At 37.4% G+C, this 13,607-nt stretch overlaps 1 protein-coding gene across 1 annotated transcript in view; it reads right to left on the bottom strand.

Annotated features, from left to right (window-relative positions):
• Nucleotides 1-6,988, bottom strand: part of LOC137623128 (acid ceramidase-like) — a 70,489-nt gene extending 63,501 nt beyond the window's left edge. The window contains exons 1-3 of the mRNA XM_068353804.1: nt 6,775-6,988; nt 1,488-1,528; nt 908-992 (exon numbers count right to left, since the gene is read on the bottom strand). Coding sequence (XP_068209905.1) covers nt 908-992; nt 1,488-1,528; nt 6,775-6,849 — 201 coding nt within the window. The 5' untranslated portion in view covers nt 6,850-6,988. The remainder of the gene's footprint in view (nt 1-907; nt 993-1,487; nt 1,529-6,774) is intronic.
• Nucleotides 6,989-13,607: the final 6,619 nt, after the last annotated feature.

Below are 13,607 nucleotides of genomic sequence, written 5' to 3'. Positions count from 1 at the left end.
TATAACCAGCGGGTAAGTTTTATGTTTAAAAATGAAATATTCTAAGAGTAACAACATTTATATATCTCTGATATAAACTATAAAAACTTTAACAAAACAAGAGGAAGAGAAATAAGATAGAATAGAGTGCTCGAGTGTACGAGAACTCTAATCCATGACAGTGGAAGACCACGGTACAGAGACTATGGCACTACCCAAGACTAGAGAACAATAGTTTGATTTTGGACTGTCCTTCTCATAGAAGAGCTGCTTACCATAGCTAAAAAAGTCTCTTCTACCCTTACCAAGAGGAAAGTGGCCACTTACATGTTCAGCTTTTTCAAGACACGACATAGATCTGAAGTGACTACCGAGGTTATCCATTGCAGGTGTAGCCCATTTGGATCTTGGAGTGATGATTAACCCTTTTACCCCCAGGCTCTTTGGAAATTTCCAACCCTTAACCCCCAGGGGGTTATTTTTTTCCCGGCACATTTTGCAGTATATATTTTTTAAATTGCTCTAACAGCCTTAATTTTTGTCATAGAGAGGTCAGGTTGGTCTCATTCTCTTGGGAAATGCCTGAATTTTCTCAAAATATTATCAAAAATATAAAAAAAAAAAATTTTATAGCATTTTTTTGCAAGGACGTACCGGTACGGCCATGGGGGTAAAGGGATGGCTTTTGTGAAACATACCAGTACGTCCTTCGGGGGTAAAAGGGTTAAAGATCCAGCTGCATTGCCTTTTACATTTCATCCAGTGCATTTTGATTATTTCTTAACTAACTGTTTAACCTCTTTATCTTAATCTAGTGTTTACTTCTAATATAAGAACAAATCTTTAGGAAATTAAGTTACATTAATTCATAATTGTATCTTCCTTGGTAGTTTACAAAAGCTGCGAAAAAGGCAGAAATACAACTTACCTCGACCTTCTTAGCGGAAACAAGTTCAACCCATCTTTCTTTTGGGGGCAAATCCAAGTTGACTGTGTAAACTGGGACAGCATCTCTGAAACACAAAAATAATGAAAAATACACAAGAACTAAACATAAGTGGGTAAAAAGTTACAGCAGGAAAAAACCTTACAAAGATATTGAATTAACCCTTTTACCCCCAAAGGACGTACTGGTACGTTTCACAAAACTCATCCCTTTACCCCCATGGACGTACCAATACGTCCTTGCAAAAAACTGCTATTTAGATTTTTTTTTCATATTTTTGATAATTTTTTGAAAAAATTCAGGCATTTTCAAAGAGAATGAGACCAACCTGACCTCTCTATGATGAAAATTAAGCTGTTAGAGCAGTTTGAAAAAAATTCACTGCAAAATGTGCTTGAAAAAAATAACCCCTGGGGGTTAAGGGTTGGAAATTTCCAAATAGCCTGGGGGTAAAAGGGTTAAGAAACAAATCTCTACAACAAATATTCCTATTACAGTGTTTCTCAAGTAAATTAGTATAAAAACTAGCAAGTGAACAAAAATTACCATCAGTATTACTTACTTTGGGTCAGGAGGATAAGCTTTTGTATCACAGGATGAAAACTGAAAGAGGAGGACTGATTTAGCATTAACAGGTCAATCTTCATTCTTATATAAAAGCATCTACACAAACAGTATATACTCAATAAAAACATTTAACCATCCTAGAATGCAGCATACAATGTCTTCAACTTTATAAATGATAATGCATTTATCATCAAAATGAGAGAATTGGAAACAACTTGTATTTCTCCTAACTACACAAACCTTGAGCTATTTACAGTGGACGCTATTTCAGTAGGATTGGATAAGAAATGACTACATAAGGGGGTTGACAAAGGTGGTGGAAATATCAAAGAAAGTGCAGGAAGGGAGGCTGAGATGGTACGGACACCTGATGAGGAGAGATGAGGACCACGTTGGGAGACATACTATGGAGATGGAGGTTCACGGAAGAAGAAGAAGAGGGAGACCAAGAAAAAGATGGAGGGACTGTGTGAGAGGAGACTTACAGGAGAAGGGAATTGATGAGGCAGAAGCGCAAAATAGAAAAAGATGGAAACGGCTCATCCGCAATGGCGACCCCATATAAAAATGGGAACCAGCTGGGAAGAAGACGACGACTATTTCAGCAAATGCTGAAAAATAGCCAAAAGACTTTATAGCGAGGTATAAATACTCACCGCTACTCAGCAGGGGGTACCGGGGGTAGACTAGTCTGGTGGAGTTATGTCCCTTTTTAAATTACAGGCAGGACTTCCCCTAGGGTAAGGTGATGGCGGGTCAGGTATGTGTAAAGAGCTCAAGGTTTGTATCGTTAGGAAAAATACAAATTATTTCCAAATTTGTCCTTTGTTCCCACACGAATACAAACCATTTCTCTCTTTACAGTGGAGACTCACCTTAGGTGTGTGGAAGTCCTAAAACCAACAGACTAGTTCCCGTTATGGGGTGCTAATCTGTGCTTTGCACGAGCTTAATAGATACATCCTGACACCTCGCTAATTCTCAGAATGTGAGAGATTTAACAGCTTGGGCAATCAAGTGAATTCGTGAGAACTCAAAAATGTGACTTGATTAGGTAAGGTAAAATTTGGAGCTAAACATCACACTTAACCTAGACATTGCCCGATTCCACCTCGCATAGATATTGGGGACATGAATACACATGCATATATCAGGTTGCACGAGAGAAGATGGTACCCACCTCCAGTTAAAGGAGGTCAGCCTGCAGAGTTCCTAGGTTGGTCAACCCCAAGAGTGGGGAGAATGAAAGATGAAAAGGTCAGTCACTCGTACATTAATTCTAGTCTCACATTGGGTAACATCTGCCCTCAACTACTTGTCCTACAAGGGAGCCGAGGTGATTGCGACCACGTTTTGTGCTGCCACCACTGGACCAATGGGTTATATCTTGCAGGTAGCAGGCTGCGAAGGTCGTTTGATGCTTCGACACGCCTGCTTGTAATACCTGTGTCAGAGAGAAGTTCTTTTTTAATGCCAGGGATGTTCTTATACCCCTTATGGAATATCAATAACACAGGGAGGGTTTTGCATTTAACTAAGCTCTAAGGACCATGGGGGTGTAATGTGGTTATATTTGGCAATTATCTCTCTTCAGTCTTGAAAGAATAGTTATTTTTCAGTTTACTTTTGCTCAGAGTCTGGAACAAAAGCTCTCTGTACCAATTGCCTAATCCAGGCAGAGATAGTACTGCATGTTATCTTATTCTTGACCCTGCCATGCTGACGAAAAGTCTGTTAGTCTGCGGGCAAGGTCCTGTGGTTCTTTTGAGATAAGACTTTAGTGCCCTAATAGGGCATAATAACAACTGACCTGGATTGTCTGTTACAGAACGCAGACTCTCAATCCGGAAGGGCCCGAATCTAGGATCTGCTAAAGCCAGATTTTTAGTTTGAGTCTTAGCAATAAACTCAGGGACGAAGCAGAGTGTCACCATCTCCCATTTCCTAGAATGGGTGATGTCGTATCATAGATCATGTAGCTTGCTGACTCTCTTTGCAGAGGCCAGGGCTAGAAGAAAACCATCTTGAGTGTCAAGTCACGATCTGACAACTTTCAGTGCCCATAGTACACATACTACTTTTCACAGAGGAGGTCTAACTTCCGACAGAGGGAAAGAGTGCTTAAAGCTCTGTATGAGTCGAGACATGTTTGCAGCGTCAGCAGCCGAGAACATCACTGGTAAAGCTACCAACTTGTTTAATGGCATGTTCTGGGTTAGAGCCAGAATTGCCAGATCCAAAGGTAGCAGTCATGGATCTTCCTATGATATCTCATATTATTTTCTGTCTCACACATAAGGAGGGGGAAGTAAACAAGAAGTAAATGAGAGGAGTTAATCGACGGCGACGCGAGAGCTGCATACAGCCGCCGAACCCCTTCATCGTCTCGCTCTGTCAAGCTAAGGCCAGATGAGTTTGAAGGCGGTATGGAGGAGTCTCGAACTCTCTTGCGAAAACCTCTAGGCAGCAACAAATCAGGAGAAGGGTGCCTAACTCGTGGGTGTAATGGGCGAACATCGACAGAATAGAAGCAAAATTTGCCGACCCTCAGTTTGCTGAGAAGACTCAAGCTTAGGACGGGCATCGTAAGCAACAGGCTAAACCTGGCCGCAGCCAGTTTATGGGTTCACCACGAAGCGATCCTCCAACAAGAAACCCCAAAAGGTACTCGTCAATAAACTTTTCTTGCCTCGCTTCCGAAGTGGGGGGGGAGGTGTGCGCTCCCGCTGTGTCCCCACCTGCAGAGCCTCAACAAGCTGTTCCTTAGAGGGGGAACCAGAAATCCCCAAGGAAGGCCACAATTACCTCAAACTGTCAGAAGTAAAAGACCCCCTACGTTCAAGGGCGCGCCTCTTCACTAGGGGAAGCAATGGAGCTGTCTCCATTCGATTGTCTGGGGTGTCAGAGGGCTACCCCTCTTACCCAAACGGTCCCCAGAGGAAATAAAGCTTTCATGGTTAATTCTTTGAACACTGCAGAACATTCCAACCAAATAATGCAACAAATAGGGGTAATACAATATTAGAAGCAAAATAACTTTAAAAATTTTCTACAGTACTTTAAAGGGATGAGTTATGCCATTTTGGATAGGACGATTTTAGTTCATACCTGATTCTATTGCTGTATGCTCAGACCAGTTCATCTTACCACAATTAAGAAGGATAAAAAGATAAATCCCCTATTCAGTAAGGTCCTTGAATTTTAGGTTTAATAGGTTAAAATTTATCCCTTAAAGGTTAAGTGCAATTTCCCGTTAATTTATTTGATGACGGCAGACATATTCAAAGTATATACTGTAGGTAATCTCTCCTTTTGTTTTTATTTCAGCTTTCATTGCAGTATTTGACAAATGGTCTTCACCCTCTCCTAAATAGGAGTTTATGACCTTCCCAACCATTAAATCTGTCTCATTTTGCATTCACTTCACTATTAAATCGGTAGCTTATGAGTAAAGGTTAACGCAAGTGACAATAACGTTACCCAAGAATATTCACAATCTCACCCCTAGTTAATATGTATCTAATTATATTCATTTAAAGTATCTTGCTCTTTCTAATAAACTGTCTTCCGTACAACTTTTCCTTGTAACGCTTCGTTGTCAAGTAACGAGTTAATTTGTTTATTTAATCTTGCCTTGATAATAAAACTCAGCATCAGTAATCATGTTTTCTATGAAGACTGACGTTAATGATGTTTGGGTTGTAGGAAAATTATGGGGTACCCCCACCTAACTTAAACCCAAATCACCGTGTCCTTACTTACCAGTACAGATGGTCCTCGACTTAAAAACCTTCGACTTACAAAAACAAATCCAACTGAAAATATCGAAGATAAGATAAAAAAATACTTTAAGAAAAAAATATATCATTTCATACAGTAAGCAAAACAACATTTGTAATAACCTGATATCTATTTCATATGAAACCTGACTTTAACTTTTTTGTACCAGGAAATCATAGGCATGGAATTCAGGTTAAGCCTATCCTAGACCACAATTTAACAATCGGACTTACAAACAGCTTTTTTGAACCAATTAGGTTTGTAAGTTGAAGACTTTTTATTTAACATGCCTCAACCCTTGCACACCACAATTTGGTTCCGTTATTAAGGGAAGTAAGTGAATAATTCTTCCAACACAACACTATAGTCAATTTCTTTTAGCGATGCAGATTTGCACCAGCTCGCAAAAGTTTCCTGATCGCTGATTGGTTGGACGAGATAATTCTAACCAATCAGCGATCAGGAAACTTTTCCAAGCTAAAAGGGCACCGCTGCGAGTCGGTGCAAATCTGCTTCGATAAAAGAAATGGACTATAGAGCACTGCAGAGAAAAGTTCTTTGGAAAATGTCGATCGGAAAGAAGAAAAAAGTACAAAAAAAATAATAATACCAAAAGGGTCATCTTATTTTGTAATAGGTTGGGTACATCATATAATTTCTTTAATAAGTATGTTATGATAGGGTTGGTTGGAAGTTTGGGTGTTTTTACTTAATTCATGTAGTGACCCAAAATTCTACAAATACTCCAAGGGTCATATCAACATGAAATGGAATTGTAAATACATACCAAAATAGATAAAACACACTAAACCATATATTGGGATAAACAGGGACAAAAACATACCCTTCGATTTTGTGGCGAGAAATCAATCTGTAAAACAATTATTATTATATGATAGGCATATACCTAGGGGGTTGTATGTATGATAGCGGCCACCTGTATGTATGATGACGGCTAACTAAGAATACAGCACTGTAAGGGGGGTCGCAGAGGGGCGTTACCCCACCAGTTAGGTTAAGTACGTAAGGACACAGCGTGTAGGTTAGTTGGTGTTCATTTACTATGCACAAAAGGAAGAACTGGCCGCTGATATACAAAGGCTCCTACCCAGGCTAGCCAAAACCAATTCTTAGAAAATTGGCTGCCTGAGACAATGATGTAACTTTAAGCTTAGATACTTAAGTTAGACTAATAATATTATCATCATTATTATTACTTGCCAAGATACATCCCTAATTGAAAAAACATGATGCTATAAGCCTAGGGGCCCAAACGGGAAAATAGCCAGTGAGGAAAGGAAACTAGGAAAAATTAAACATTTCAAGAACAGTAACATTAGATAAATATTTCCTATAAAAAGGAAGGTCGATAAACAGGTAATAATCTATTAAATATAATTCTTTAAGTAAAAATACCAAAGAATACAATCATTCCTATCTAAAAACAAAGCCTATATGCTTAACCTATCTGATCGTAAACGTCAAAGTCACATGATCCTTACTGGAGGACTGGCGATCGAGACGGCCTGCGTAGTAACAAATAAAGCGGCAAATATCACCAACGGGCGGTTATCCATGGCTTATGTGACACGAATTTACAGCTGAACTATAGTGAATTAATTTCCGTAAAAGTATCGATCTATCTCAAGCACTTGAAGTCACAGGAAGCAGGAATATTGAAATTATTCCGTCTTCTCGAGCGTCGTCGCCCTCTTTGTTTACGAAATGAAGGCTGAACTTACGGATGTTGACTCACAGTCTTACTCAACGCCCCAATCCAGGTTCCTCGTTGCTCTCTCCACAACACTGTGATTGTGGGCACACTACTAGAAGAAGCGTATTATTATTATTATTATTACTTACTAAGCTACAACCCTAGTTGGAAAAGCAGTATGCTATAAGCCCTGGGGCTCCAACAGGGAAAATAGCTCAGTGAGGAAAGGAAAAAAGGAAAATAAAATATTCTAAGAAGAGTAACAACAATAAATATCTCCTATATAAACTATAAAAACTTTAACAAAACAAAAGGAAGAGAAATAAGATAGGAGAGTGTGCTCGAGTGTACCCTCAAGCAAGAGAACTCTAACCCAAGACAGTGCAAAGCAATGCAATCTGCAGAAAATTCATTATCATTACCTCCTACATACACAGCTTCATAGCTTACATACTTTTACTCCTAAATTCAAGGGTCTGTTTAATATATCGGGAAACATCTTTTAATTGGTGTTTGTAAATTCCCCATTTCTATGTTATTGTTTCTAGATTTTCTTACCTCATTACAGCTAAATATAAGCTTCGGTAGTATCCTCTGCCTCCTTACACAATACAAAAAGCCTATTATTATCATTCCTGTTTCTATAATTCTATTTTAATGCTAGCATATTCAACCTTGTTTTCATAACTATTACTGCCTCGTTAGTTGTTAAGTTCCCCTAAGTAGTTTCTTTTGCCATTACTATTCACAATCACCAGTTTGGTCATCTCTACTTTCTTTTCTTCTATATTTATTTTAATTTCATTTGCCACTTTACTTTTTATTTCTTCTTTGAGTTCTTGTTTATTATACTTTCTTGTTTCTTCAATTTTAATATCCTATTTATTGCATATTTCTATGATACTTTTTCCCCAACATTTCCCATATGGTTCTCTTATTTGATCTTCCACCACCTCCTTAACTAGTCGTTTGTCATCTGATGTTATGTTGTTATGAAAGAACATCACCTTGTTATACTCTATTCTATTTTCAACTGACCATATTCCTATTTCTGTTATTAGTCCCCAAGTAAGGTGTGATAGCAACCTGTTCAAACATTCCATTCATAATTTTGTTCTGTATACTCTCTAGATCTTTCATTTATTTTATTACACCCCATGTCTTAATATTTGCAAACATTATAGGTGCTGCTACTGTCTCATAGATCTTTATTCTCAATAACAATGCCAAATCTCTTACTCTGTTAGTGTCTCTATACTTCTTAATTTCTTGTACCATATATTCTATTTTTGCTTCAAGCAATAATAAGAATAGGGAATATGGGGAAAGGAGGAGTGCCCCTGGATACAATACAGTTTATATCTCAAAAGCAGGTACTCGGGAAGGGAAAGATTAAGGAAATAGGGAGAAAGAGAAGTACAGGAGAAGAATAAAAGAGAGGGGCAGACCCTCTTGCGATATTAGGGAATTGGTATTATTATTGTTTTTAGTTATTTTTGCTTATCTTTTGATTAGGCTGAAGCTATGGTTTCCTTTTTCTGAGTACCATTCTGATAAGTATTTATATGCCTTAACTGTTTCTATCCTTCCATTTGTAACCACTTAATTCACCCTTTTAACCTCTTCTTTTTTTGTGTCTAATTACTAACACCGTAGACTTCTGTGGATTTGTGCTAAACGTAAATTTCTTTAGTTCTTCCAAACTGCGACAGTTGCTTATAGTTCTTTCTACCTTGTTATGTTCAAGTTTTTATAGTTTATACAGAAAATATTTACTTTAATGTTACTGGTCTTAAAATATTTAATTTTTCCTTGTTTCCTTTCATCACTGGGCTATTTTGCCTGTTGAAGCCCCTGGGCTTATAGCATCCTGCTGTTCCAACTAGGGTTGTAGCTTAGAAAGTAATAATAATGATAATAATATCGATTATTGCTAGCAAACATTATATCATATACATAAATTAGGTCTATTATAATGTTTCTAATCAGGGTTATAGTCTTCTTACTCAACATCCACAATCTTTTAAGACTCAGGGTTGACTTACATGCCTTTGTAACTTACCAATTCTGAAAATGGAAATTAAGAAGAAAAATAAAGTATTAAATAGATATTATACATAAAAAATGCCATTTGGATAGTGGTGCTGAAGATTGCGAGAATGATATATGCAAAACTACCGATGTCTGTATGGGGTAAATTTGACGGGAAATTTCCTAGCCTTAGGCCTAAGTAACATTGAAAATTTCCAACCTTAGGCCTATGAAACATTGAAAATTTCCTAGCCTTAGGCCTATGAAACATTGAAAATTTCCTAGCCTTAGGCCTATGAAACATTGAAAATTTCCTAGCCTTAGGCCTATGAAACATTGAAAATTTCCTAGCCTTAGGCCTATGTAACATTGAAAATTTCCTAGCCTTAGGCCTATGAAACATTGAAAATTTCCTAGCCTTAGGCCTATGAAACATTGAAAATTTCCTAGCCTTAGGCCTATGAAACATTGAAAATTTCCTAGCCTTAGGCCTATGTAACATTGAAAATTTCCTAGCCTTAGGCCTATGAAACATTGAAAATTTCCTAGCCTTAGACCTATGTAACATTGAAAATTTTCTAACCTTAGACCTAAGTAACATTGAAAGGGATAATATTAAAAGCATTGCTTGAAATGCCCTGACAAAGACATAAGTAAAAACTAATTCAAGTTAGTATTTTTCAGGCTGCAATACATGTATTGGAAAACCAGTAAAAAAAAAAAAATAAACACTGGAATCAAAATCTAGAATTTTACATGGGCCTAATTCATAAATATATCATAAAAATATTTTCGCATATTAAAAAATTGGAGTCTATAGGCCTAGTGCAATTATTAACATTATTATTATTATTATTATTATTGTTGTTATTATTATTATTATTATTAGTAGTAGTAGTAGTAGTAGTAGTAGTAGTCTTATTATATAAGATATACTGTATATATACAATATTTCCAGTCACGCTCAGTAGCATTGCCAGACGTATAACTACGCGGTCTCTCCCTATCCATCGGGAGGGGGATAGGGAATAGTCATACCCTAGGGAAACGGGGTTGTAGTTGGGAAAGGGAAGGGGGTGTAAAGGACTGAATCTGTGTTTGTGGATATCTATCTAAATATTTAACCGTCATTTTTGACGGGTCGCATAAATCAGTAAGTAATAATAGTGATAATAATGATATTAACTGAAATAATAAAAAAGTAACAACAACAACAATAACAAGAGGGGCACTCAGTAGAGCACAGACCTCGGCCGCAGCAGCTTATTTCTCGACCTTTTGCTCAACCTTGACCTTGACCTTTGACCTTAGTATGTATTAATTAGCGTGAATTTTTATGCACTTATATATGAACCAAGTTTGAAGTCTCTGTTACAACAATGTCCAAAAATTATGGCTGAATTTCTCGACCTTTTTCTCAACCTTGACCTTGACCTTTGACCTTGATATGTATTAATTAGCGTGAATTTTTATGCACTCATATATGAACCAAGTTTGAAGTACCTGTGACAACGATGTCCAAACTTATGGCTGATTACGTGAATTGGACATCTTGCTTGACCGTGACCTTGACCTTCCAAATTTTAATAATTTCCAGCTTTTTACATAACAGTTAATCCCTGCAAGTTTCATTACTCTACGATAAACTGTGGCCAGGAAGTTGTTCACAAACAAACACACACACAAACACACAAGCAGAGGAAAAAACATAACCTCCTTCCAACTTCGTTGGCGGTGATAACAATAATGATAATAATAATAATAATAATAATAATAATAATAATAACAACAACAACGACAATAATAATAATAACAACAAAACAACAGCAACAACAACAATAATAATAATTATAATAATAATAATAATAATAACAACAACAACAACAACAATAATAATACTAATGATTATATTAATAATAAAAAATAATAATAATAACAACAACATCAACAATAATGATAACCAAAATAATAATAATAATAGAAATAACAATAACATCAAAATGTTATAAGTTGTTTACATCTAATCTATTGTACACAAAGCTTTTAACATAAAAACATAATTCCTCTTAAAACTTCATCAACATTTCTCAACCAAGAATTCGATTTTCCCGACCATATATCAATATCGAGACTGGTAGGCCTATTTTTTTTCCTTTTCTCTATTTTTTTCCTTTTTCTTTTTTTGGGGGGGGTTCCCAAATAAGGCCCTTCGCTGTGCAGGACAGTAACTAAGGAGTCGTCCTCTATCATTCCTTGAAGGATAATCCATAGTCTCATATTCTCTCTCCCTAGATGATGGTTGATGATTATTCTTACACCAACGACCCTCCCCCCTCCTCTCTCTCTCTCTCTCTCTCTCTCTCTCTCTCTCTCTCTCTGTTTGAGTGTTTACATGTATTTCACCGAAGAACTATTTCTTTTCTCTCCTCAAAATTACCTCCAATCTTGCTGGGAAGATAAAGAGAGCAAGGAAATATTTTTTTATCTCTCTCTCTCTCTCTCTCTCTCTCTCTCTCTCTCACCCTGTTTGTGTTTATATGTATCCCATAAAAGCGATGTATCTGCCTCTACCAAAAATGACCTCTAATCTTGGTGGTAATAACGAAGAGAGCAAGGAAATATTCTCTCTCTCTCTCTCTCTCTCTCTCTCTCTCTCTCTCTGTTTGAGTGTTTACATGTATTCCACTGAAGAATTATATCTTTGTCGCCTCAAAATTACCTTTAATCTCACTAGGAAGATAAAGAGAGCAAGGAAATACTCACTCTCTCTCTCTCTCTCTCTCTCTCTGTTTGTATGCTTACATATATTTTACTGAAGAATTATATCTTTGTCTCCTCAAAATTACCTCTAATCTCACTGGGAAGATAAAGAGAGCAAGGAAATATTCTCTCTCTCTCTCTCTCTCTCTCTCTCTCTCTCTCTCCACTATATTTGCCTTTCCTTTTCCCATATATACTCTGAATACGGATAAATTGACATTATTAATGATTAATCATATGATTTGATACAATTATCAAATATTGATTTTTATAATCAACAACGATTAATTATTGATCAACAGTTAATAAATATTGACTGTTAATCAATTATTTTTAGTATTATCAAGAATAAATTAATTCTTAACTAGTGGGATACTCTCTCTCTCTCTCTCTCTCTCTCTCTCTCTCTCTCTCCATATATATATATATATATATATATATTCTTTAAAAATAGGTATCTACGCCACGCTTTTTATTTTGTATATTCAAGCCTTTGCTGCCCATATCTATTCAATACCTACGTACGGATTTAACCTTCTGTGACCTATTTCTTATAGGCTGTGCCGTAGAGGACCTCTTGAAAGGAAATTGGGATAATTATATGGATAAAGACGACATGCAAGAAAGGGTGACATCCTCTTGTCTTACTAACACCACAACATCAACAAATGAAGCCGTTTCTAGTCCACTGCAGGACAAAGGTCCTAGGGTTGCGGTGGCCGATGTGGTAATGTCCCTGTCTTGTGATATTAGACTGGGGTTCGAGTCCCGCTCAAACTCGTTAGTTTCTTTGGTCGCTGAAACCTCACCGTCCTTGTGAGCTAATGGTGGGGGATTTGTGGGAGCCTATAAGTCTATCTGCTGAGTCATCAGTAGCCACTGCCTGGCTCTACTTAGTCCTAGCTTGGGTGGAGAGGGGGCTTGGGCGCTGATCATATATATGATCAGTCTCTAGGGCATTGTCCTGCTTGATAGGGCAATGTCACTGTCCCTTGCCTCTGCCATTCATGAGCTGCCTTTAAACATGTCTTTATATAGGGCTGGTGTTTGGCTCATCATTAAGCTGGCCAATTGTAGATTGGTGAAGGTGGGAGACTTTGCTCCGATCGCTCACAGCAAAACAACCTAGTCTGGGTGACCCTGACTTGTACAGCTTTGCTGATCATGGCTATATACAAACCCTTACACCACGTTAATATATCCCCATTCAGATATATACAGAATATATAATTAATAAATTACACTTCTTTTATCTTTCATTTATTTACGCTTCATAAACACCAATATCATGTCGGTTTTAATTCATGTAAAAAAAATATCTCAATAAAGATTCATCGGAATAGATGCTCACCAGAACGTCAGCCGGGTAAGCCCAAACCCCTACAGTGGTACCCAACCCCAGCAGTGGCCTCCCCAGTAAACAGCTTAAACTCAAGGTCCCGGGCTGGGATCGATCTGCTGTCATGCGAATGCTAGGCGAACACGTCACCACCCTACAACACTCATTTTTTTTTTTAATGAGGCGCATTTGCACTGACTCGCAGCGGTTCCCTTTTAGCTCAGAAAAGTTTCCTGCTATCTGATTGGTTAGAATTATCTTGTCCAACCAATCAGCGAGCAGGAAACTTTTCCGAGCTAAAAGGGCACCCCTGCGAGTCGGTGCATATCTGCCTCACTAAAAAGAATTGACTATAGCCTAAAGCTATTTAGCAAAATGCTATCAGCCTGAAAATAAAGGAAGAGCAGAGAGATGGATAGTTAACAGGTATGGAATAATACTACAGAATACAGAATACAGATATTCATATCTAGAATCAATATTTCAATAGA

This window comes from Palaemon carinicauda, chromosome 30, assembly GCF_036898095.1.
Source record: "Palaemon carinicauda isolate YSFRI2023 chromosome 30, ASM3689809v2, whole genome shotgun sequence".
In the NCBI taxonomy this organism is placed as follows: domain Eukaryota; kingdom Metazoa; phylum Arthropoda; class Malacostraca; order Decapoda; family Palaemonidae; genus Palaemon; species Palaemon carinicauda.
Note: the sequence above shows the minus strand (reverse complement) of the source record. Positions and strands in the feature narration are given on the sequence as shown.